This window comes from Phycodurus eques, chromosome 17, assembly GCF_024500275.1.
Source record: "Phycodurus eques isolate BA_2022a chromosome 17, UOR_Pequ_1.1, whole genome shotgun sequence".
Taxonomy (NCBI): Eukaryota; Metazoa; Chordata; class Actinopteri; order Syngnathiformes; family Syngnathidae; genus Phycodurus; species Phycodurus eques.
In genome coordinates, this window is record NC_084541.1 from 99,541 (window position 1) to 125,072 (window position 25,532).

Here is a 25,532-nt window from a genome sequence, read left to right on the forward strand (position 1 = left end):
TTCCTCGAACCAGAAATTAGGTACAAACAGAAATATTGTCGCACTATTTTATTGCACTCAGGATATAAGTATATTATCAAATGCCTAATAAAAAAAAAAATCTACCTCATCACATTTGAATAAACTTAACAATGCCATTGAACAGCTGTTAAACTAAAACATTCAATCTTCGGTTTCCATTTGATTTCTGCCTCAGCGTGCTCCCTTTCGCAAAATGATTGCGCGGCAACGCCCACAAGATATTCTACACACCGAAACATGCCTTAATTATTCTCGTGATCTAGTTTCAATATCAAAAATGCCACAAAACTAGCTAAGTCTCATACCTTCATTGCTGCAAATCTTAAGTCAATGATTTAACATTTGCAAAAACTCTTGGAAAGCAGTCGAGTAATAATTATACCTCCATTTGGAAATCAAATCACTTTGGCGGAACATTTAAGACTCAGATATAAGATCCATTTGTACCAAAATGTGCCAGCTTGGTTAGCTCATAGAAAAATATCAGATTGCTTTTAGTTTATAATAAAAGCTGCAGCAGTATAGAGCATTAATTATATTGCATTTAATTTATGCATTAAGTACCGGCGAAGGTTTGTGCTTAATTCAAATATTCCACCAATGTGAATTCATCTGATTTGAATCATCCAAGAAAACACATTTTTCTTTGTACCACAGTGTGACAAAGCTAACCTAAACTCATCAAAGTTAGTGACACTCAATAAATATATTCTGTATATTTAATCATAACACCCCTAAACACTAGTATAGGCCACACTCGACGTACATTAATTTGTATCAATACTGGTAGAGAGGCTGACAGTGCATGTCCATCGTAGTCCCTGTGACGTAGGACATTAGACAATCATAGATTGCTGCTACTTTATATATTACACTCAAATATAGAATGGGAAAAAAAATAAATACTGTTTCTTTTTAGCACAGGTGAGGAACAAAAATCTAACAAATAAGTGGTGGTGTTGCCAAACACTGTAATAAATCAAAGTAATGAAAAGTGCTGCTGTTAAAAGTGTGTTAGGAGACCAAACCGTTCTTTTGGCTTGAGCAAAAAGGATGCGCGGCAGATAGAAAGGTGAGTGGTGGGTTGCTCTGCGCTGTCATTTGACTTCACATGTGCCCAAAGAGGATGGAGCAGAGCAGGAAAATGGCGTAGAGGAACAACAGGCCCAGACCGAGGCGGCGATCCAGCTTCCAGCGGTTCAAATGAACACTCATCACCTGCAGGAAACCATAGAACAGGGCTGGTTGTACCTGCTTTAAAATGATTTGTGTGTGTAGTTGTTTTGATTATTTTTTAAATTCCATTTATTTTTCTCCAGTAAATGTTTGCCAAGCAAAACAGGATTTAAGTCCTTTCGTTGATACGAAAACCACCTATTTCAGCTTGTAATTGTCTCAATGGTTATGTTAGGGTAGTGTTTCCCAGCCTTTACTGAGCCAAAGCACATATTTTACATTAAAATAAAAATCATCAGTGTTACAAAAATATGTCCTGATGGTGTTGTTTCCCCCCCACACCCCTCCCCCAAACAAAATAGTGCCTAAAGTGTCTAAACATTTTAAATGCTCGAAGCCGCCTCAACTGTTTTGGGATCATAGTTAGTGGAATATTTTTTGACTGGTTTATAGTTGAAACTTAATATTTAGTAAACATTTTTTAACCTATTTTCTGTTTTTGCTTTTTTTTTCAAATAAACCCTTGGTGGCATTGTCGTGCCAAGTATCGATGAAGAAGTGGTTTGAGGAGCTTTTTTGAGACTAAACTAGTGCTTTGCTGCCATCTTGTGGCGTCTGCAGGCAATTATTATTTGTATCGTAAATACAACCCCAATTCCAATGAACTTGGGATGTTGTGTTAAACAAATAAAAACAATACAATGATTTGCAAATCATGTTCGACCTATATTTAATTGAATACACTACAAAGACAAGGTATTTAATGTTCAAACTGATCAACTTAATTGTTTTTAGCAAATAATCATTAACTTCGAATTTTATGGCTGCAACACGTTCCAAAAAAGCTGGGACAAGGTCATGTTTACCCCTGTGTTACATCACCTTTTCTTTTAACAACATTCAATGAACGTTTGGGAACTGAGGACGCTAATTGTTGAAGCTTTGTAGGCGGAATTCTTTCCCATTCTTGCTCGATGTACAGCTTCAGCTGTTCAACAGTCCGGGGTCTCCGTTGTCCTATTATACGCTTCATAATGCGCCACACATTTTCAATGGGAGACAGGTCTGGACTGCAGGCAGGCCAGTCTAGACCCGCACTCTATTTACTACGAAGCCACGCTGTTGTAACACGTGCAGAATGTGGTTTGGCATTGTCTTGTTGAAATAAGCAGGGGGGTCCATGAAAAAGACCTTGCTTGGATGGCAGCATATGTTTCTCCAAAACCTGTATGTACCTTTCAGCATTAATGGTGCCTTCAGAGATGTGTAAGTTACCCATGCCATTGGCACTAACACAGCCCCATACCATCACAGATGCTTGCTTTTGAACTTTGCGTCCATAACAGTCCGGATGGTTCTTTTCCTCTTTGGCCCGGAGGAGACGCTGTCCACAATTTCCAAAAAACTATTTGAAATGTGGACTCGTCGGACCACAGAGGACTTTTCCACTTCCAAGAGAAGCCGGTGGCTTTTCTGGGTGTTGTTGATAAATGGCTTTTGCTTTGCATAGTAGAGTTTTGTGGGCAGGCGTGGCCCAATGGTTAAGATCATCGCCTGCCACTGTGGGCGACATAGGTTCAAGACCCCGACTGGACCATCTGCCAACATCCCCCGGACTCACAGCTGTGGTGTCCTTGAGCGAGACACTGATACCCCGAAATCCTCCCCGGGCCCTTCAGCTGCCCCCTGCTCCAGTGTGTTCCACTAACATGTGTATGTGTTCACTGTGATGGATTAAATGCAGAGAACAAATTTTGTGTGCATGCATGCATGTTCATGACAATAAAAGGTGATTTTTCTTCTTCAAGTTGCACTTACGGATGTAGTGTAAGTGTATTTACTGACATTGTTTTTTTGAAGTGTTCCTGAGCCCATGTGGTGATATCCTTTACACATTGATGTCAGTTTTTGATGCAGTGGCGCCTGAGGAATCGAAGGTCAACGGCATTCAATGTTGCTTTTCGACCTTGCCGCTTACATGCAGTGATTTCTCCAGATTCTCTCAACCTTTTGATGATATGATGGACCGTAGATGATGAAATGCCTAAATTCCTTGCAATTGTACGTTGAGGAACATTGTCCTGAAACTGTTCGACTATTTTCTCACGCACTTGTTCACAAAGAGGTGAACCTCGCCCCACCTTTGCCTGTGAATGACTGAGCAATTCAGGTTCCAAACAGGTGTTTCATGAGCATTCCTCAACTTTCTCAGTCTTTTTTGCCACCCAGCTGTCCCAGCTTTTTTGGAACGTGTTGCAGCCATAAAATTTTAAGTTAATTATTATTTGCTAAAAACAATCAAGTTGATCACTTGGAACATTAAATATCTTGTCTTTGTAGTGTATTCAATTAAATATAGGTTGAACATGATTTGCAAATCATTGTATTCTGTTTTTATTTATGTTTAACACAACGTCCCAACTTCATTGGAATTGGGGTGGTAAATAAAAATAATTTTCAGACCAATTAGTGAAGTCAGGCACACCGGATGAGCTCTCAGCGGTTGCGGATTCCTCTGTTAGGAATTCGAGCTCGACTTTTTGAGATTGCTTGACGGGGGAAGTGGCGTGAGAAAAAGACGTGTGTTGACTCACAGTGAGGAAGACAGAGGCCAGCAGCAGGACGACAGAATACACCAGGCCTTTGTTATTGATGGACACCTGTGGAAAACGATACGAGCAGCGTGAGCATCCGTCACGAGACAGCGCGAGAGAACGAGCGCGGATGAATGTTTGCCTACGGAGGAGCCGTGGTCCACCACGAGGGTGCGTAAAGCCCAGGGGAAACCCAAACCCAGCAGGATGTCAAAGATGTTGCTGCCAATGGAGTTGGACACCGCCATGTCACCCATGCCTGAAAAGAGATGCGCCGTGAGATTCCGCACTGAAACAATAGAGGAAGCTAAAGACTTATACTTTAGGAGCCACTCACGGCCCACCCTGACGCTCTGAGCATTTTCATTACCAAAATTCTTGTAATATTTGTTCCAATAATTCAGCCGTTTTTCGCAACAGTGGAAAGTTAGTGTTTTTTTCCCTGTAATTTACTATTCATATAAATCATTCATTTTCATTTATTATTGAATTAAATTAATTAAATTATAAGGAATAATTGCTTAATTGATTTTCTAAAATAATTTGTATATAATAGTATACTATAATAATTTTAATAACTGGATTGATTTATTGTAAATAAAATTTAAAAATATGAATACAATTTTTACATATACATTGAACATTTTTATTATACATTAAAAATCAGTATGTTTTATTTTCTTTATTAAATGTTTAATTTATTTGTTGTAAATAAAGTGAAAAAAATATGAGTAAAGTAACAATTTAACATACTTTGTCTTTTAAAAAATTGTCTTATTTTAGTATTTGATTTATTGTAAATAAATGGTAAATTAACAAGTTTTTGTTTTCATTAAATAATAGATTAGTTGATTTATTGTAAATAATAAAATGAAAGATATTTTAAAACTTAACTTAAATTACACTTACATACACTTATTAAATCATTGGTTGGTTTATTATAAATAACAAAATAAACATTAGTAAAATTAACTATTTTTAAGATATTTAATTTCGTATTACATATTTGGATAATTGATTAGAAATGCAATAAAATCACAATGAAATATAAAACAACTACTTCATCTACAAACGAGCTGTCCCATTGGTCCGTTTTCAAAGTCAAACGCGGCCCCTTGAGCACCGAGGCCCGCCCGTACCTTGTCGGGCCACGATGAGGCTGGCCATGCAGTCGGGCACGCTGGTGCCTGCTGCCAGGAAGGTGATGCCCATGATGTAGTCTGGGATGTCTAAGGTGAAGCTCACAATGGTGACCTGATTAACAGGCAAGCACAGCCACAGCGCAACATGTCGTTTATAACAGCGATCATACCGAGTAGTGACATAAGGTCACTGACGCTGGCCGGTGCTTACCATCCACACCATGAGGTAGGAGAAGACGGCGATCCACAGTGTGGAGGCCACGAAGGTGATCATGAACCAGCGATGCCAACGCGGCACGACGCAGTTGGGCACCGTGCAGTAGAGCAGGAGGCCCAGAGGCCACGTGACCACCCACTTGAACCTGGCCGTGCAGCCGGCTGACGCACACGCGCACACGTGTCACTAGAACTCACGGCGAAGCCGCGACACTTCCCGACCATCTTCCTCACCTGGGATGCGCAAGGGGTGGAATATACCCCCGTCCTCGTCTTCGTCCGCCCCCGGCTCGCGTCCGGACTCCGCGTGTCCTATCCCGCCCCCGTTTTCCAAACTGCAGGAGCCCGTCCGTTTCAGGCTGCTGGTGGCGGAGCCCCCTCGGGACCCGAGACCGGCCCCGCTGCCCCGCGGGCTCTTGGAAGTCCGGATAAGCCTCTGTCTCTGTGAGGCAAGAGAAGAGTGTTTTTGACTTCGGGCAAGAGGCGGGGTACACTCTGAACTGGTCGCCAGCCAATCGCAGGGCAGATAGAAACAAGCAACCATTCGCACACACATTCACACCTACGGGATATTTAGAGTCTTCAATTAACCTACCACACATGTTTTTGGGATGTTGGAGGAAACCGAAGTACCCGGAGAAAACCCACGCAGTCACGGGGAGAACATGCAAACTCCACACAGGCGGGGTCCTCAGATCTGTGAGGCAGATGCTCGAACCAGTCGACCACCGTGCCGCCACTTTAATTCAGTCATTCGTGCATGCATTTAATCACTAAGATACGTTTGCTTTCTTTTTTTATTTTTTTTTATTTAACTTTTATGTCCAAAACATTTTAATTGAATCGTTGAGTACAGTTGTTTCCCATACATGTAAACTGTGCGTGTTACAATAGCTCACAAAAATATCAAATATACTTTTTAGGGAACAAAACCTCCGTCTTATTTTTTGGATGAACACATGGACCAACTGCTATATTTTAATGTTGCTCATTATGGTGGTACTTGGAGAGTCAAGTATTTTTTTGAGGTGGTACTTGGTGTAAAAAGTTTGAGAAACACTGCTCTAGATAAAATCCCCGCTAAGTTTTGACATCCTGAGTTTTAACGTGTGTGTGTGTGTGTTACCTCGCTGATGAGCACACGTCCAGCCATGGAGAGTCTGGTGCGAGGCGAGAAATGCGGCGTGATCATGATGCGCAGGCCGGCGTCAGAGAAGGAGATCTTGTGAGGGCTGAGGATGAGAAGTTCATCCACCATGATGACTGGGCTGCTCTCCTCATTGTGGACTTGAGCTGAAGGCACACGGAGAAGAAACCGTCAGCAATAAGAAACCTTCACACACGACGGCCGTCAGGGTTCATAAGCCTTATGAGGTGTATTCTCAAACTTTTGCCTTTGTACGATCACATTGATGGTGTTTTGCTGCAAACATAGCAGAAGCGCAACCGTTTTCCAGACCTTTGTTGAGGAGGGCCATGGCGGTGTGGCAGGCCGAGGTGTCGTCTGCCATTTTGTCCTCCCTGCCATCCTCTGATGTGACGCAACGCGGCCTGGCGTGCCGGAACTGTCGCGTCGCAAATGTCAGAAGGCGAGAGTTGAACCTGCCGCCAGACAAATAGGACGCATCATTTAAAGACACGCTTGGGTTGGACGAAGGAACGGGGCGTGGCCTCTTACTTCATGATGATAATGTAGATCACGTACATTGTCATGAGGAGCAAAGACTCCCACCTGCGAAGCAAAAGAAGTTGCTACTAAATCACCACAATAAAAACAAAATCAATCAAAATGAGTTTCACTTGTCCTGACTATACAGTATGAGCATGAGAGTGATTTTTGCGCTATTTATCAGTCATCACTTTGCTTTCTCATCAGCAACAGCGACATACAGTACTGATTGAATGAGTTGTTACATTCATTGCCTTTCATGCCCTGAACACTCCATTTTAGTGTAAGGAATACATTTTGTCATGATATAATGTTGTACGGTACACATACTGTACAGTAGAGTACATATGTTATGTACGAGATATTACACTTAATAACGTGGGTGCTATACACTGTCCATAATTGTACCTCTTATTTGGATTTGTTCGAATATGACTTTTTCAATGTGCAATAGAACTATTATGTACAAGTATGCATATCAATTGGGTATATTATAATTCATTATTATATCATTATCAATCTGTCAAAAATATACATTCCACTACTTGTACCAATATGACAGCAGCATACCAAATACCAAAATCTAACATTCCAGGTTTTTTTCCCGCCTTTCTTGTTGAGATTTAAATGTATTTTAATTCCTTGACAATGCTGCTCTTTTTGTTTGTTGTTTTTACTTTGTTGGTTGTTTCTATATGATTAATACCAGTGTATATGTTTGAATAATGCCGTTGTGACAATTTCATTTCTCTCTTTTTCGCTAATGTTCTACGTTTTCTTGAAAATTATTTCCTTGTTTTTCCGGGGGCAGAGGTGCGGCAGAGTGCTGACGTGGTCGCAACATATGCCTCACAGTTTTGAGGTTCAGAGTTTGAATCTTGGCCTTTTCCAGTCTTTTTCTATTCCAAGCATGCTGATTAAGTTTACTGCACTCCGTGAAATACAATTGGGTTCACGTGAAATACAGCTTGAAGACCTTCACCGAGCACATTGGCATTCAGTAAAAAGTCACCATAGTACATCACCTGGGATTCCATTAAGTTTTAGGATAAATCAGTGGTTTCATTAAACCACATCACACCTCTGCCAGATGGAATAGGAGGACAAGCCTGAGAACGCAAAAGCTGATTTGTTGATTTCTGGAGCACTCATCAGCTGACGAGAGGCTGACTGTCAATAGCGGTTAGTTGTTTGTCTTCAGGTGGGTTTTAGTCACCGAGACAATACGTTGACGTTTCACTGAATGTCGGCCGAAATTGACACGCTCATCCTCACAACTGACAGTTCATCAGAGTTTGTAAGCGAGGGCCATTGTGTACGTGTCCCTCAAGAGCATTTTGCAAAAAGGTATGACAACAAAACAAGACTCACCAGACAACCACAGCATCATAAATGACCTTGAAGAGAGGACAGATGATTAAACTCAAAAGGACAAAAAGGTCAACACAGTAGGGCTGAGCGATTCATCCATTTTATTGATTCATTATTGCAGACGATGATCTTTTTTAGTGTCTTCTGTAATTCAAAGCGTGTCCTTGCTGACATGCACTGCTGGCACTAATAACATGACTGCAAACAAAGAGGAGCGAGTTTACAAAAGCAGTGTTGCCAACTTAACTATTTAAATTATAGCAGCTATTTTTCCCAAAGAGTGACTTGTGACTTTCATTCCCGCTAAGGAGCAGAATCATTTTCAGATTGTTTTGCATATGACAAGGAGCCAGTTGGAAGGCAATCACGGAGTCAGTCCTGCTAAATATTGCCAAAGACGGGTGCAAAAAAAGGAGAAAACTAGGGTGCAGGACAACACAGGAACGAGGGTGGCACGATACAAACTTGGTTGCGAAGCAAACGAACAAAAAGTAGCCTGGTGCCTTTTCCTTGTTTGGTGGGCCGTAGGCCGTAGCTCTTCGATATGTCTCAACGGGAAGCCCTGGCTTAACTAAGAATAAAGAGGTCGGGGAGGATGAGACGAATGGCAGCCGTTACAAGGGTATGGGTTCATTCGGTTCTAATGGCACAACAGGATCTGAGGGAGTTTAGGCTCATCCGCGAGCTACAGGCTCCATGAAGACGGCTTTGAGCTATACGTCAGGCTGAGCGGTTTCTTTTTACCACGTCATCTGTCTCGTCTCCCAGACCTTGGGACTCTGTAATACCGCATTAACTAATTTAACTCTAATTTGTCCTCTTGCTGTGTTCACTCTGAAATGACTCCCCCACCATCTCTCCTATCGCTTGCGCTGAAATGTCGTCACAAATTGGAAAGTGTTCAATAGCGGAGGGCTGCCCACCCCCCCGCACGGCCAACCTCCCCGACACAACTTTGTGCGCTCGCTCCGCGGCAGCACAATAAATAGGTCGGCTGTGCTCACTGCAGTTTGAAAGGGCCTTGACTCTTCGACAAGACATATGGACCAGCTGAGCCATGCAGTTTGACAAAAGGGAGAATATTTTTTCCAACAGTTAATTGATTTTTTAAATGTTACCATTTTATTTTAACATTATCTGTGAAGACCAAAAATTGCATTTCTACTATTTATTTCTTCAAGGAGAGGTGGTGGTGAATTAAAATCGGAAATGAGGTTTCGGTTGACTTTAAGGCCATAAGGCCCAGCCCTACAACATTTTAATATTGTATATTGTTGGAGAGAAGATGCATGCAAGTCACCCCGATGAGCGCCAGCACAGACAGGATGTAGTAGGAAGAGTCTCGAAACAACGACCACCACGTCAGCGTCACTGTCTGTGGAAAGGCACAGCGTCGTCAGACTGGTGTTCAGTGCAGTTGCGAGTTTAATCGTAACGTTGTTTTGACCTGGCCTGCAAAGATGCCGCTCAAGCCGATGATGACCAGGATGTTGAAGACGGCCGAGCCGACGATGGTGCCCACGCCTACGTCGCCTTTAGTGATGAAGACGCCTGACGAGCACGATCACACATTACTCACTTGAGCTTTTACTGAAATATGCCAAGGAAAATATTAAAATAGAAAGAAATGCCCCTGAGGTGGCATTTAACGAAACATAAAATCACATAAGCGTACTTGCTGGTTTTTTTGCAAAGAGGAAGCGTCCTCAACAAGGGGTGTAAAGAAAACACACATTCAAAGCAGGCGGCACGTCCACAGTTGTGAGGACCCGGGTTCGATCCCCGGCCCCGCCTGTGTGGAGTTTGCACGTTCTCCCCGTGCCTGCGTGGCTTTTCTCCGGGCACTCCGCTTTCCTCCCGCATCCCCCCAAAAAACATGCATGGTAGGTTCATTGACGACTCTAAATTGCCCGTAGGTGTGAATGTGAGTGCGGCTGTTTTTTTTTTTTTTGTTTAAATGTGACCTGCGATTGGCTGGCAACCAGTTCAGGGCGTACCCCGCCTCCTGCCCGTTGATAGCTGGGAAAGGCTCCAGCACTCCCGCGACCCTTGTGAGGAGAAGCGGCTCAGAAAATGGACGGATGGACATTCAAAGCAGTGAGACTCTAGGGTGTATGAGTCAAAGTATTGCTTTCACATTTTAAAATGGGTAACTTACAAAACCTGTGATACAAATACCGAATTAATTCCGTCATTCCACTTATTTATACAATCGTATGGCCGCTAAACTTTTTTTTACTTAAAGCATTGCTTGTACTGAAAAAGGTTTCATAATGACATCCCAGGATCAATCAATTTCCATTCTTCTCTGAGAATGGAGTGAACAGAGCCAAAATGTATGAAGTATGATGGAAGTGGCCATGCAGTGCCAATCACTCCGCTAAAGAATTTGAGTGCAAATGAGGACAGTCCAGGAAGTTCTGTGTATAGATATTAAAGAGTGGTCCCAAACCAAGCAACTAAATCCCATAGGCGCGTGTCCAGGGAGACATACTACTGAATCAACAGCACCACAGATGCTTGGGATTTATCAGAGGTGTAATCAGACAAAGTGAGGATGGAGGGAGCCAGCCCTACAGTCCAGAGCAGGACGGCGAACCCCATCTGAGGGGGGACCTGGTTAAGAGGGATTTGCATTTCCAATATTGCTTATGGGAAATTAGATTTGAAGAATAAACAAGAAGAGCACTGGTGGTTCCATTGTGTGGGGCAAAAAAATTGAGGTGAGAACAAATTTGTCACCAATGAGCGATGTGAAGAGCTCCGGAGCAGAGCTTCCTGCTGCCATGAATGTTGCCCCGGCAACATCCTCACTCAACTGTAGATTCTAAGCACGGGGAAAGAAACAAAATTGTTAGAACTAGTAGAATATTTGTAACCATTATGAAAATAATTACTGTAATTTCTCATGTATAATGCGCATTCTTTCCCCCCCCAAAAATGTCAAAAGTCAATAGTGCGCATTATACATCGGTATAGGGGAAATGGAAAAAAACCTTCACATTTATAGATGTATGCCGCCATCTAGTGGTTATGAAATAGCTGTACACTTTCATTCCAATACGCCACCGCCACCTACAGGTTATGAGAAAGGTGTACACTTTCATTCTAATGGTTATGAAAAAGGTGTAGCCTGCATTTTCATTCAAATATGACAGGGGTACGTATGACTGCATATATGTACAGTTGTGCTCATAAGTTTACAGACCCTGGCAGAATCTGTGAAATATTGTTTTTTAAAATATAAGCGATGACTGAACATTGATCATTGATTTCTTTATGGCTATGTTTTTCATGTTCGTTCCGTTTATCCTCACAAGGGTCACGGGCGTGCTGGAGCATATCCCAGCTATCTTCGGGCGGGCGGCGGGGTACACCCTGAACTGGTCTGCAGCCAATCGCAGGGCACATCAGAATCAGAATCATCTTTATTTGCCAAGTATGTCCAACAAACACACAAGGAATTTGTCTCCGGTAGTTGGAGCCGCTCGAGTACGACAACAGACAGTCAATTGACAGAGAACACTGTTGAGACATAAAGACATTGTGAAAAAGTCAATGAGGAATAAAGGGTTGCTAGTTATCTGGTAATGCCGGTACAATTATTATTATCATTTTTTTTTGTTTTTGACAATTGTGCAAAAGATGCAGAGTCCTCTCGCACTTAGAGCAGTTTGAATGAATAATATAGCAATCGTCCGGTGCAATGACCATTGTGTAAAGGGCGCCGAGACTTCAAGGAGTGTATGCGGTTTAAAGTGACGAGTAGCGCGATAATCTGGGACAATGTCGATTGTGCAAATGTTGCAGATACTCCTCAGTCAGGGTGCAGGTGGGGCAGATGCTACTCTGGTATGAGTGGCCAGTATTGGTCAACAAGAGATATGCAAATAGTGCAGCGTGGCGAGACTACTGCAGTGAGTGCACGAGTAATGTATAATTGGCCCCACAGAAATGTGACAACAAACTCAAGACAAAAAAAAATTGGCAGCATGTTGCAATGGAATTGTAGGTTAACTGTTTAAGAAGTCGATTGCAAGAGGGAAGAAGCTGTTGGAATGCCAGTTTAATTTGAATCCCATTAAAATTAAATTCAACGTGTTTCGCCTGACCTTTCATGTTTTCTTTAAAGAATTGTACCCAGCTTACAAATTCTTCCTGGGTAATCAAACATATGAGCACAACTATGTGTTTTCTAATTTACTAAATAAAAGTAGGGCTGTGAATTTCAAAATAAGAGCAAGTCAATTAAAAGAAAGTATTACGTGTTCAAATAAAGTGCTTAACTCCAGAATAATTATTTGAAAAAACTAACAAAATACACAATTGATTGTATGGATAGAAGTAAAATCATGCATTGTAAAAATGCATTATACATCGGTAGAAGGGTTTTCCAGAATTTTGAGGTCAACTTTGGGGGTGCGTATTATACATGGGTGCCCATTATACACGGGAAATTGATTCAATGATTCGTCAAGCACAGACTATCTCACCTCAGATATTTTCTCAAGGGAAGGAACAAAGTAGTCATCACAGACGATGGCCAGAGCATAGAACATGTAGATGGCCTGAAGAGACACACAAGCGCATTGATCAGAAGAGGCAAAACACTAAGATTCTTTAAACACATCCTTGATTTAGATTCAAAAGTGAGCTTGAGGATAAACTGTTGAATGCTTCAGTTTCTATTTCATTGTAAACAGTCTGGAAAAAGTTGACCTACAAACTTTGAACAGATGCTGTCGAGGGTTGTGATGAAGCAGCGTGCCATGCAAGAGGTTGTCAGCAGGAGTAAAAAATAATGAAGTGATATGATCCTGTAACACTCACACAGAGGACATGCAGTAAGACGGCTCCATTCTTCCTCTGCTCCTTGGTGAAGATGTCCTCTGGAAACTCGTGGATGGCTGCAAGGCACAGGCATGGTGATGGAAATGATGCCTGAACAAACCCAGTACTTCAACATTGAAATGAGGAAAACATCTCGCATGGTTCTGTCCTAATATCCTCCATATTTCATAGTGAGGATAAACTCTTTGCCTTCGATGCTCTGGTTACACCCAAAGAAAATTAAGTTAACGGAGCTCAGAGTTAGAATTTAAACCCTTACTCAATTTAAGAAGCGTTATTATCGACTGTCATAGTGAATGGTGGCAACTCATTTGCTGAGTTGGTATTTTGTGCTCAGCAGGAAGCTGTGCTGGGAACCGTGGAGTGAGGACATCACTTGTCTGTCTGAGTGCAAGAAGATTTTAAAAAACTCAGATAACAAAACAAAACAGTGTAATGTATCATAAAATCTTCCCGAAAATTCACACATGTTCTCTAAGGAGACTGTCTGGTGTTCGATATGCATGAAGGCATCACACAGGAAGTGAGACCGGCAGCTGCTTCCTGTGTGTCCTCAAGTTGGGGGGAGAAAAAAAAAAAAAAAAAAAAAAAAAAAAAACTCAATGGATAATGACAACTCCGCTTCCCCCTCCAGTCTCCAGAGAACGATATAGTACTCCAGCTCCAATTTACAACTCGGATCCGAACGAGATGAAGTTAAACTACTGGGAGCACAAGTGGGCTAAAAATAGCTGTGTGCTGCGAGCCCGCAGAGGCTTCACAAACTCACAAAAAAAGCAAGGCACACGACAATACAGACATCTTTTGTGACGCAAGATCTGAGAAATGATCTGTGACAGTGCCGTGTCAGCGAGGGAGGGCGGGGGATCGGAGGCCCCCCGCACCACAGGAGGAGACATTCGGCCATGTGGAGCTGGAAAATGTAAATGTTTGTGCAGTTATGTTTGGACTTTTGCGCCTGTGCCAGAGTGCAGTGCTGACCGCCTCCATCATTACTGGGCCATGAACGGCATCCAGAGCAATCTTTCAATTGTCCGTACACAACTGACAGCAGTTTGGTGTGTTTTCTCAGGGCTCAGGGAGAGAAAAAAGATTGCTTTTGAAACAGCTGATGAGCTAAAATTGTGGCGGCTTAGCATGGAAACTGTCATGTTATCACACAAGAAGAAGAAGCCAATATGAGGCTGTGCTGCACCTTCTCAAACAAACTGTCTAAGCCCATCGTCATGCTGTTGTTTTTCTTCCACCATCCTCCTCTCTCATTAACCATACTGGAAGCCATCCAGGCTGCTTTGAGCCATGAGATTCAGGCAATCTCAGGTGTTGCCGTCAATGGAAACACTGGGCCGTAACACTCATGCGCTCATGGACCCTTTGAGGAGTTGCTCTGATGAAGGCTGTTGCCATAGCAACGTTCTCCGATGGGGATTTTTGTTCTCTCTCTTTTTTGATGGGTGGCAGTAGGAAGCCAAAGGCGATGGGCGCGGGAAAAGGGGGAGGGAGGTGGGTGTGTGTCTTTCCCATGGTTAGAGTTTATGAAAAATGAAGGAAAAAAAAAAAAAAAAAGAAGTGACAGCAGCTCGGGACTGCAATGTCTAAAAATATTTATTTTTCCTTTACCAACTCTCAGGAGAGGTCTGCGAGAGAGCGCCGGGAGAACGACAGAAAACAGACACAAACGATAGTGGTTTAATGATGCTGTGTTTGCACTAAAACCTCACAGTGAGTGTGTGCATCTTACCTGCAGTGGTGGCGTGACGCACGTCATACAATAACTGACAACACATGTATCCACACACCACTTACATCGAGAGCATCTTTTTGCTTGATGACTTTTTACTGCCTAACAACAGATGGCAACTCCAAGAGCAATCACTTAGGCTCCCCCACCAAAGGTATTAGAACATTGAGGCAAATTTCTCGACTCTGGCTGTGAACTGAAAACATTTGGGGTTGACATTAAAAGAAATCTTGTGACGACTTCCATGATTCTTGTAAAATCTAAACCAAAATTTCCAAATTGTCACATGTAATAAATGTTGAGCTAAGGTAAAAAAAAAAAAAAAATCTTTTTTTTTTTTTTTTTTTAACCAAACCACCTTTTACAGTAACTTGAACAATAGCTGAACAAACAATTATCCTTGACATCTGATTTCAAAACTAGCTTATATGCTTTCAGTCATAACGGCCCTCTGAGGTCAATCGCAACTACAATGTGGCCCGTGACAAAAATGAGGTTGACACTCCTGCTGTAGTGGTATGAGAAATAATTCATGCCTAGGTACAGTTGAGATGTATTTCACTTTTAAGTTAAATACAATTGCATTTAATGTTTAGTAACGGTTTGTTTTAATTTTTTTTTCATTTCGGAACTTATTTTATTTTCACGTGCAATACATTTTAAACCATTAGTACTGTTTTTTATTTTGTCAAATTTAGCAATTATTCATCATGTTAGAGTGGCTTACAATAATATGAAATATAATTTTCAGGACTAAAACCTCTGTCTCGCTTTTAATTAACACTTAGGCCTTCTGCACTAGAGTATTTTACTGTTGATCATGGTGGTGATACTTGGAGAGCTAAGTACTTTTTAGGTAGCAGGTCTAAAACCTTCCACTTATTTCTGCTGACAAACCCCTATGTTGATTTGGCACTGTATTTTGTGGCATTATCTGATAGGAACAGATTTTTAAAGATCTCCCAATCAGTTTGGTTTCATCTTTCTTAGACATGAATCCCATTTTTCATAATTGAAACCAGTTCCCAAGTGTGTTTAAAAACCTCTGACTCAGGGGTACGCCGGCGTTTTTGTCTCATGCAAATGCAGAGTAAAGCTTTTGTTACCTTGACATGCCAGGATACGGAATACGTGCAAAATCTGCTTCCTATAAATGCAACATTGTACTACTGAGTAGCTACGGTTCGTTCCAAGCTTGACAGCAACTTTATTTATATATGATTTGTTATTATTCTAGTGCAATCAGAGACGACCTTCGGGGCTCTACAATGTCAAACAAATTCCTCAGATCGACAGATGTTACAGTGAAACTTCCACTTAGATGTTGGAGGTCGATGTCTCTTTGTAGCCAATCAGGCGGCTTGAGAGGGAGGCTAAGGTAAGGGGATCGATTACAATGTCGCCAGGGTGCTGAGGCGTCCAGTCAAGTTATCGACCAGTGCGCCAGCTAAAGTGCTAGCATGCGTTGACACGCACGCACATTGTGCATTTTTTATTAGGAATTAGAAAAATTATATTTCATCCCTGGTGTGTAATGTAAATTAAATTATGCATTTTGTTTTTGATTTTGCCATCCTTTGAGGTAGACTGAATACAACACAGATGAAAAGAGAGGCGGGGTTTAAACCAACCTCGTTTTTAAACTGCAAACATATGAACATACAATAGGCTACAGTGAAAATTAAAAATAAAAATCTAGACACCCCTGTTCAAAGGCCAGGTTTTTGCGATATAAAACAATGAGATCAATCCATCCATCCATCCATCCGTCCGTCCGTTTTCTTTTCCGCCTATCCTCACTTGCGTGCTGGACCTTTCCCAGCTATCTTCGGCGGGAGGCGGGGTACACCCTGAACCGGTCGCCGGCCAATCGCAGGGCACAGAGAAACAAACAACCGTTCGCTCTCACATTAACACCTACGGGCAATTTAGAGTCCTCAATCAACCTACCATGCATTTTTTGGGGATGTGGGAGGAAAGCGGAGTGCCCGGAGAAAAGCCACGCAGGCGCGGGGAGAACATGCAAACGCCACACAGGCGGGGCCGGGATTTGAACCCCGGTCCCCAGAACTATGAGGCGGGTGTGCTAACCAGTCGCTCACCGTGTCGGCCCAAGATAAATCATTTCAAATATTTTCCAACATTAATGTGACCTATAACCTGGAAAACTCATTGGGGGGGGGGGGGAACTCCCAACTTTTAGAGAGGGGAAGTAAAAATAAACAACTGAGATAATGTGGTGGCACAAGTGTGCACACACTCGCATAACTGGGGATGTGGCTGTGTTCAGAAATAACCAATCACATTCAAAATCTGTGTTAAATGGGAGTCAGCACACAACTGCCAGCAGGGTTGCTGTATTTTTGTTGTTGTTAAAATATTACGTTAGAACCAAGTACTGCGGTCTTAAAGTGTTCAAGGTTGTTTAAAAGGAAGCATACAGTTAAAAAAAATGTTTTTGTCTTTCCAATTTTCGGGGTGCTGGGATTCATTGTAGGGGTACTTGAGCAACCCTCAAAATGGGCTAAAAATGCCCATGACTGCCACTTCGTGCAGTGCCTCTGTTCGTAGGCTTGTCTTGGCCTTTTTTGCTTGGTAGCGGAAGCCTGGATGTTTTGTGCTAACCTCCACCTTAACTAAGGCTCCAGATCCAGTTGAAGAAAAACAGCCCCACGGATGCAGCCGACACCATGATTTACTGTAGGTGTGGTGTTCTTTTGGTGAAGGGCGTGGTTGCATTTGTGCCGAACATATCCTTTGGGGTTATGGCCAAAGAAACTCAACCTTGGTTTCATCAGACCGTAACACATTTTCACATGTGCATTTTGGGAGTTTCAGTGTTTTCTTTTTCTTTGTAAGATAAGATGAAAGTCTCGCTACCCTAACTTCTAGCCCAGACACATGAAGAAGATTGAAGATTGTTGTCACATGTACTAAACAGCCAGTACTAGTTACAAATTCCTGCAGCTCCTTCAATGTTGCTGTCGGCCTTTTGGCAGCCTTGATCCCAGTTTTCCTCTTGGCTTTTCTCAATTTTGGAGGGGCGCCTAGTTCTTTGTAATGTCACTGTTGTGCCATATTTTCTCCACTTGCTGGTGACTGTCGTCACTGTGCTCCATGATATATTTAATGACCATTTAAATTGTATTTGAACCGTTCTCCTGACTGATACCTTTGAAAAATGAGATCCGCCTGATGCTGTGGAAGCTCTCTTCGGACCGTGGCTTGTGCTGGAAAATTATGACTCCAAAAATGGCAGGAAAGGCATACTGGAACAACTGAAATGTATTTGGAGTAAATCAGAGGGACTTTAAATGGTTGCAGGTTTGTGCTGACTCCAATTGAACTCATTCACTGCCAGCATTCCCAGTTAACATGGATATTTGACTTCTAAAGCAGTCGATGGCAGTGAATGTGACTGTTAATTTTAAACAAAGCTCCATCCCCAGTTATAAGCGGGTGTGCACACTTTTTTAATTACTAGTTTATTTTGACTGCCTCTCGCTTGAATATATATATATATATATATATAATTTTTTCAATTGTTCTACAGGTTATAGGTCAAATTAATGGTGGATAAAGTTTTAAAATGATCTATTGTCTTATTGTTTCATATCACAAAAAAAAAAAAAAAAAAAAAAAAGAATAGGAACAGGGCTGTGAAGACTTTTTTTATCCACTGTAGTAACGTTGCCATTTTGTCAGCTTCTACCGAAAGTGGTGAGATTAGAAGATCCAAATACAATTTCCTAAAATGAAATCATCTTCAAACCAACTTTGATCTGACTGCCACTTGCTTTAAAAGACGACCGACAACAAGCCTTGATGACGCATTCATTATGAGACGTTTTCTTCATTTACCTCATTAGGATTCACTGCCACCCACTACTTACGGCCTATTTTAGTTCAGTGCAATCGTCTGGGCTTCAGAACTTAGCATTTAGTCGCCTAGCAACAACCGGCGCAGGCTCGTCAGCTGAAGATGGGCCATGCTGTCTGCTATCTTGTTAGGCAGAGGACAGATGAAAAGATGAGATAATAGAGCCTGGTGTTGAACATCAACTTGCAATCCCCGAGATGATGTCCCTTCGGCTACGTCCGCTGGCTTCTTAATCGCAACCGCATAATGTATTACATAATGGCTATCGGGCCTCCTGCTGCGGAAGATCGTGGCTACCTGGACCTGCTGCGTCCTAAAGCTTTAAGCTCTTTCCCGGCTTACGTTCATTCATTCATTTATCTACATTGTGTCCTCACGGGACACGATTAGGTCGAACTCACCGTGTCGGCACAAATCCACTTCACGGCAACGGAGCCGTTACGTGTCCCACAGAGACGCAGTAACTCACATGATTTTATTTGCTATGCTAGTTATTGTAATGAACACAAATTATTCTGGATGGAAATCGGCGCATTCGCCATGTCGCATTATGCCATTGGTAGTGGTTGACAAGGCGCTTGGGATCAATTCTCGTCATACACACACTGCGATTGACGAATCTGTCCGGGTTGTAGTCCGTCTTGCATCCTCAGATAGTGGCGATAGTCTCAGCCCCTGCCTAGATCCTGAACAGGATAAGCGGCATAGAGAATGCCTCGATGGCTGAATGAACATATTGCTTATTACGAAGCAAACTGCACCAAATTAGTACTTGGAAACCTTTCAAATCACTCATGCATGCGTCTTTATTATGTGCCCCCAGAATACAACGGACACATCAAAGGGGTATTTATAGCAAAAGAGGGATATTAGCATCATTTCATTTGCATATACATTGATCAGACTGAGCCGTAATAATGAAGAAGCAAAGAACACAATCGCGAGATGGTGAGTAGCGGCTGAATATGGGGAGCACCGTCACGACGGGAATACAAATCATGAGAAAATGAGGAAGTTGTGCTCTTATCTTGCCATTCATTGTGTTACCATGAGACTGCTTTGTTGTGAAAGTGTGTCAACAGTCGACATGTCAGCTGAAATGAGTGAGGATCACCTCATCAGCCAGCCGGCTAATCAGTTTGCCACCACCATCATCATCATCATCCCTACAGTATACCTAAATTATTAAGTGCATTCACCTACAGGAGACTGACAGAAATCTACGCCTTCAGATCATTTTGTCTCCTTTGTGTCTCCTGCTTGGCTCTATGTACGAGTGTGACTACACAAGGTTAGATCAGTTGTGGGCCGTGCATTTGGTACTCGGTCCTCAAGCGGGGATTTACATGACTTAATCCAGCTCTAAATCCCACCGATTTCACTTCACAATTACACAAACCATTTGTTTAAATATTCAACCAAAAACGTAATATAACAGCATGCAACATCATCTGGAGAGGTTCTGAATCAATATTCTTAGACTAACTTGACAAACAAATAAATACAATTCACCAGAGATCCTGATTAGTGTTCAGATCGTGTTTTGCAAGTTGAACTGACTGTTATTGTGGGCCAGCTCGCTATCATGGACTGACCTGCTCTGTGTTCATCCATACTCCGGTTGTCGGACACCTGCGTGAGCCTGCGAGTCCATCGCGACGTGTTGCCATCCACGCCTAGCGAAGTCTCTGCTGCAAAAACAACACAAAGCCGATCGGGCCATCACGTACAGTACGCGCAGTTTCAAGTTATTCCAGTGACCATTGTTTTTTTTCCCTTCATCAGAGGGGAACCAACCGTTTTGTCCACGTGCGTAAGGCGCAATCTTGCCGCACTCTTTGTCAAAATCTTTCATTTAGCGACACCGTTCTATACTGGTCTAGAAAACAGAAACAATTGTTGATGTTTATTCTGAGGAGATGTAGAGTAAGGAGACTATGTGAGGCAGCAGTGAGCGCTAAGAGCAGTCAGCTGTCGTCGGCCATCATCTGTAGTGAGATCTTTGTAGCGTGTATTTTAACTCACTGTTCCATTCCTCCACAGCTTATCTCTGGAGTAGGTGCCGTTATTGCCGTTATTGTGTACAGGAACACAACAGATAATATTTCTCATTATCTTCCCCACGGGAATGAAATACACAGAGACCTTTCCACTAAAGGGCTGAGACGATAGTGAGATTCTGTCGCTTTAAAATGTGCGTCGTATGGCTACCTGGCGCTCTCGTGCACCTTTGTACCTTCCAGCTCAATGAGCCCATTTTGCCGAGAGGAGACGAGGACGCTTTCGTGCCGCAGTCTCAAGAGGAGATCAGCTCGTGCCAAATTGAAATTGGTTTCCTCCGCCATTTTCACACAAGTCTCCGCATTTCCTTCACACACGGTCCTGTTTATCAGGTGACCCCATTAGGTACATTATGCTCAGATACATCAGGCATTCTACTGCGAGACATTTTTTTTTTTTTTTACTTTCTATGATGACAGCAGCAAAAATAAAGTGCGGTATTAAGACACAGCAAACTATCGCCACAGTAAGATATTTTTAATTGTACAGTACCAAATGGGATGGTAGTTGAGTGTACATTTTATTCCTTCATAAAATCCTGACATGAGGGAGAGTTACAGGTAATTATTTTATGATACCTCTCTGGGGCCAATGAGGATTATTTGTGCCTTGACTGAGGTTTTGTGCAGTCAGCATGAAAGAAGGCCAACAACAAAATAAAGAAACAGATGCCATAGCTTATTTTTAGGCCAATTGCATTACTAGACCTAAAACAACTACGAGAGTACATGTCACCTACTGTATATAACTCAACATACAGTATTACAACACTGCCTCTCTGTTGCTCTTAACAACTGTTGCGTGTCTCGGTAGCAGAAAGACAACATCTGATGCTGTCAATCACATTGCGGACTGATCCTCAGGCATCACTAAATAGCTCCATGATAATGGATAGGAGGATCATTATTTGTTACATTTGTACACTTTTATCCCTTATACCTGTATTGTATGATTAATGTATAGTGTGACCAAACTCAAGTAGCCAACTAGCTACTTTAATTCTAGTTAGCTTAATGTACTAACATTATAAGTCATGGTAATGCAATACTGTACCATAAATGTTCAACTAAAATAGTTTAAAACCAACAATCATCACAAAAATTCTTCATGGAGTGCGGCTGTGCATGTTCTGCAAGGCAAATGTTAAAAATGAGTACAAAGTAGATGGTAGTTGGGTTTTCCTCTGTGGGCAGAGCAGAGTGACATTTGTTTTATTTCTTTTTTTTTAAATCAAGTTAGTCCTGTTGCTACATTTTGCAGACTCAAAGCTGAATGAGCACATCCATAAATGGTGATACAACAAGAGCGTCTTGCGATGCTCCATGTGTAACATTGTCCAGGTATGGCCAAAGTAACTTGGCTGTCACGCTTACAAACAACAGATCGCTTGTTTGATCCAGTGCTTTTGAGCCGAGCGGACACGCTCATAATTCTGAGGTGAAGTGTAAATATTAATGACACGGCTACTTTTATAGGATCCCATTAGGAAATGCACCTGACTGAACAAAAATAAAGACAGACGTCGGCATCATGAATTATTAACTTCCTTTGACAGGGAGACAAAAAGGAATTGAAATAGAGAAATAACATTAGAACGGGCAGCACGGTAGCCACCTGGTTAGCACATCTGCCTCACAGTTCTGGGTCCAGGTTCAAATCCGGCCTCGCCTGTGTGGCGCTCGCATGTTCTCCCCGTGCCTGCGCGGCTTTTCTCCGGGCACTCCGCTTTCCTCCCGCATCCCAAAAACATGCATGCGAGGTTAATTGAAGAGTCTAAATTGTCCGTAGGCGCGAATGTGAGTGCGAATGGTCGTTTTTCGATATGTGCTGGCTGGCGACTAGTTCAGGGCGTACCCTGCCTCTTGCCCCGAGTCAGCTGGGATAGACTCCAGCATGCCCGCGAACCTAGTGAGGATAAGCGGTATGGAAAATAAATGGCCGGATGGACATTCTAACAGTTTTGAAAAGAAAATATGATTGGGTAACCGGTGGACGTGATCCCCAATGACTAGATCTCGACAAGCCACATGCATCTTGTGTAATCTTCCTGCAGCAACAACAAACAACTTGACATTTGAAATCATCCACCACCCGTTAGACTGTCGCAATTTCTTGTTGTTTTTTTTATGGCACATTCGACTCATGGTACATTTACGCGTGTGCTCTCTACTTTGGATAACTAAATGCACTGTAGGCTACTTTGATTCCATTTCAATTGTAAGACTAAATGTGACATTTAGATAATAATGCTCCATTTCTTCTCATATCTTGCCCCGTAGTAGCAACCTTTCCAGCGTCATGCAATGCATTTCTAGCCCCTTCCTCCCAAACTGCGACCGCAAAAGCTCACTTTTTTCAGCCGCTCATTCATTCACACCGTCACTGAACCCACGCTGCCTGCACCACTACACCATCAGTGACTGCGACCATGATCCAATTTCACTTCATTGGTCCAAAATGTATTTATTTAATACAAAAAGTCTTTTTGCTCATTGATCTACACTGAAAAAAAAAGCTGTGAACTTGAATTTATCATCACATTGCCGATTCAAACAGTGTTGTTGCACTGGAAATGTTTGCGAACACGTCTCAAGCGGGCTGTGCGCCGGAGGTCTCACCTGGCGCGTGGATGACGTGAGCGAGCCACAAGACGGCGAGCAGCCCGACTCCGCAGCAGCAGAACCGCTGGAAGGGCCGCCGGTGCCTCGCTGCTCTCATTCGTGCGCCGGCGGCATGTCTCCGATCATCGACATCTGTTGCGCCCTGTCTTGAAACTACTATCCGGGAACAAACCACCACCCGACACTGCTACTGATGTACGACCAGCTCGCTCCCGCGGCGGCAACGTGCTGCTGAACGTGGGAAAACGAGAAATGAATCATAAGAATAACGACCCCCTCCCCTCCTCCGCCACCGCCGCTTTGGTTTTCCAGCCCTCCGCATTCAGCGAGCAGGCCGGGCCGCTCCGGTGCCAGCTCGTAGCGAGTCGCGGAAGAGTGGCGCGGCCGTCGGCGCTCGCGGGAGCAGACTGAAAGGTCGACAGCAGCCCCCACAGTGAGTGAGAGGCAGCAACATGCTGGGAGACCCGCCGGCCCCCTTCTTCTTCTTCTTCTTCTTCTTCTTCTTCTTCTTCTTCCTCGACCTCCTCCTCTCTCTCTCTCTCTCTCTCTCAGCGGCCACCAGGGGGCGACAGCACCCTAGATGTTTGTTCCACGAAATTGTGTTCATTTATTCCCAAAGCCCAACAGATCCATTCTCTTCCTTTTTGTAGCATTTCTCTTGGCTGAACTGCTTCTTAGTACATGTCGATGTTAGATTTTTGTCCAATTACATTTCATCCTGTACGTGCTGCCACTAACCCTCAACCCCAATGTGACCCGGGCCTTCAGAATCAGTCGTGCTGGCCGGTCTATTCGCAATGGTACTACTTCTTTAACCCTTCCCATTTAAAAATTCGTGAAAAAATTCCCTCGATGATGTCGGCATTTTTCAAAAATGGTTACAGTCATCGACGACCAGCAATCGATGTAGCGATCTAGCTGCACATCATCAGTGAATCACGTTGAACATTCCCAAAGACATGGTGCTAGAGGTGCAACAATACATCAATTAATTGACAATTAATCGATGAGCAAATTAATCGAGGACTATTTTGATAATAGCGTAATTGTTTCGAGACCTTGTTTAAATGCAAATTGTCCACATCCTCAGGATTTCAGTCTCTCAATGTAAATATTCTCCAAGGCAGACTGATTATCCATCCATCCATTTCCCGTACCGCTTCTCCTCGCGCGGGTCGCGGGCGTGTTGGAGCCTATCCCCGCTATCTTCGGGCGGGAGGCGGGTACACCCTGAATTGGTCGCCAGCCAATCACAGGGCACAAACAACCATTCGCGCTCACATTCATATCTATGGACAATTTGCAGTTTTCAATTAACCTACCGTGCATGTTTTTGGGAGGAAACCGGAGTACCCGGAGAAAACCCACGCAGGCACAGGGAGAAGACGCAAACTTCACACAGGCGGCGCCGGGATTTGAATCCCGGTCCTCAGAACTGTGAGGCAGCTGTGCTAACCAGTCGCCCGGACTGATTATTTTAGGGTTTAATCAAAATAAGAAATTTGCAAACCTCTGCTTTTACTTTGGAAAACGAGGATCAACATTTTTGCACATTTTCTGACGTTACGGACCAGACCAGTACTGAATAAATAATCAATTGTGTTTTTTCTCCACTTCCAATTCGAAATAATGTCCTGTTTATGAGTAAAGGTACGGAAATAAAAAAAAGTTTTGCACATCCGAGTAATCGATTCATTGGGGGGGAAAAACTTTGATTAAAATGATCGTTAGTCGCAGCCCTATGGTGCCCATTTAAACATGAGTGATGAGCAGTGATTTATCTGCATGTTGAAAACATTTGACCTGAGGTAGGTGCTTCTGTGGTCTGTGCTCCAAAAGAGAAAAGAGCATGAGATATGGGGGAATGCAGCATGCCTGTGAGATTGAGAACCACCAGTGTATGCCACAGTCATGTGACTGGTTCTTTGTCTCTAGGTGCCCTGCTATTGGCTGGCCTCTGGTCCTGAGTTAACCCCACCTCTCTTCTGCCCTAAAGTCAACCGGAATAGGATCCAGCTCACCCATAACCGCAATGTGGATGAGAGTCACAGAAAATGGATGATTGGATACATTTGAAGAAAACTCATCTATGATGTGTTGCGGTTATAAGTTTCCAAAAGAATGTGATGATAGACTACGTGATTGTGCAATAACAACATCACGCCGGGGCAACGTCGTTCGGCAACAAA

General features: G+C 42.9%; 1 protein-coding gene across 3 annotated transcripts; it reads right to left on the reverse strand.

The window, feature by feature from the left end:
- Window positions 1–33: 33 nt before the first annotated feature.
- LOC133416214 (sodium/potassium/calcium exchanger 3) lies at window positions 34–24,090 on the reverse strand. 3 transcript variants are annotated; one of them, XM_061702971.1, is made up of 18 exons: window positions 23,776–24,090; window positions 23,341–23,571; window positions 20,257–20,352; window positions 13,020–13,096; window positions 12,683–12,757; window positions 10,932–11,016; window positions 9,637–9,740; window positions 9,490–9,564; window positions 8,190–8,215; window positions 6,828–6,881; window positions 6,609–6,751; window positions 6,276–6,442; window positions 5,384–5,591; window positions 5,145–5,311; window positions 4,931–5,045; window positions 3,938–4,050; window positions 3,792–3,857; window positions 34–1,239 (listed from the first exon to the last, which is right to left on the reverse strand). In XM_061702971.1, the coding sequence occupies exons 2-18, from the start codon at window positions 23,438–23,440 to the stop codon at window positions 1,129–1,131; spliced, it is 1,782 nt and encodes a 593-aa protein (XP_061558955.1). In that variant the 5' UTR covers window positions 23,441–23,571; window positions 23,776–24,090; the 3' UTR covers window positions 34–1,128. The 3 variants fall into 3 exon arrangements, with proteins under 3 accessions (XP_061558955.1, XP_061558956.1, XP_061558954.1); XM_061702972.1 differs by lacking the exon at window positions 23,776–24,090 and having other exon boundaries at window positions 6,855–6,881; window positions 23,341–23,736; XM_061702970.1 differs by lacking the exon at window positions 23,776–24,090 and having other exon boundaries at window positions 23,341–23,736.
- Between the last annotated feature and the right edge of the window lie 1,442 nt (window positions 24,091–25,532).

Coding starts and splice junctions, on each gene's coding strand:
- LOC133416214 (XM_061702971.1), bottom strand. CDS start 23,440: ATGAGAGCAGCGAGGCACCGGCGGCCCTTCCAGCGGTTCTGCTGCTGC. Junction 9,565..9,636: donor GCGGCATCTTTGCAGGCCAG/GTCAAAACAACG, acceptor GCCTTTCCACAG/ACAGTGACGCTGACGTGGTG. Junction 3,858..3,937: donor TGGTGGACCACGGCTCCTCC/GTAGGCAAACAT, acceptor CGTTTTCCACAG/GTGTCCATCAATAACAAAGG.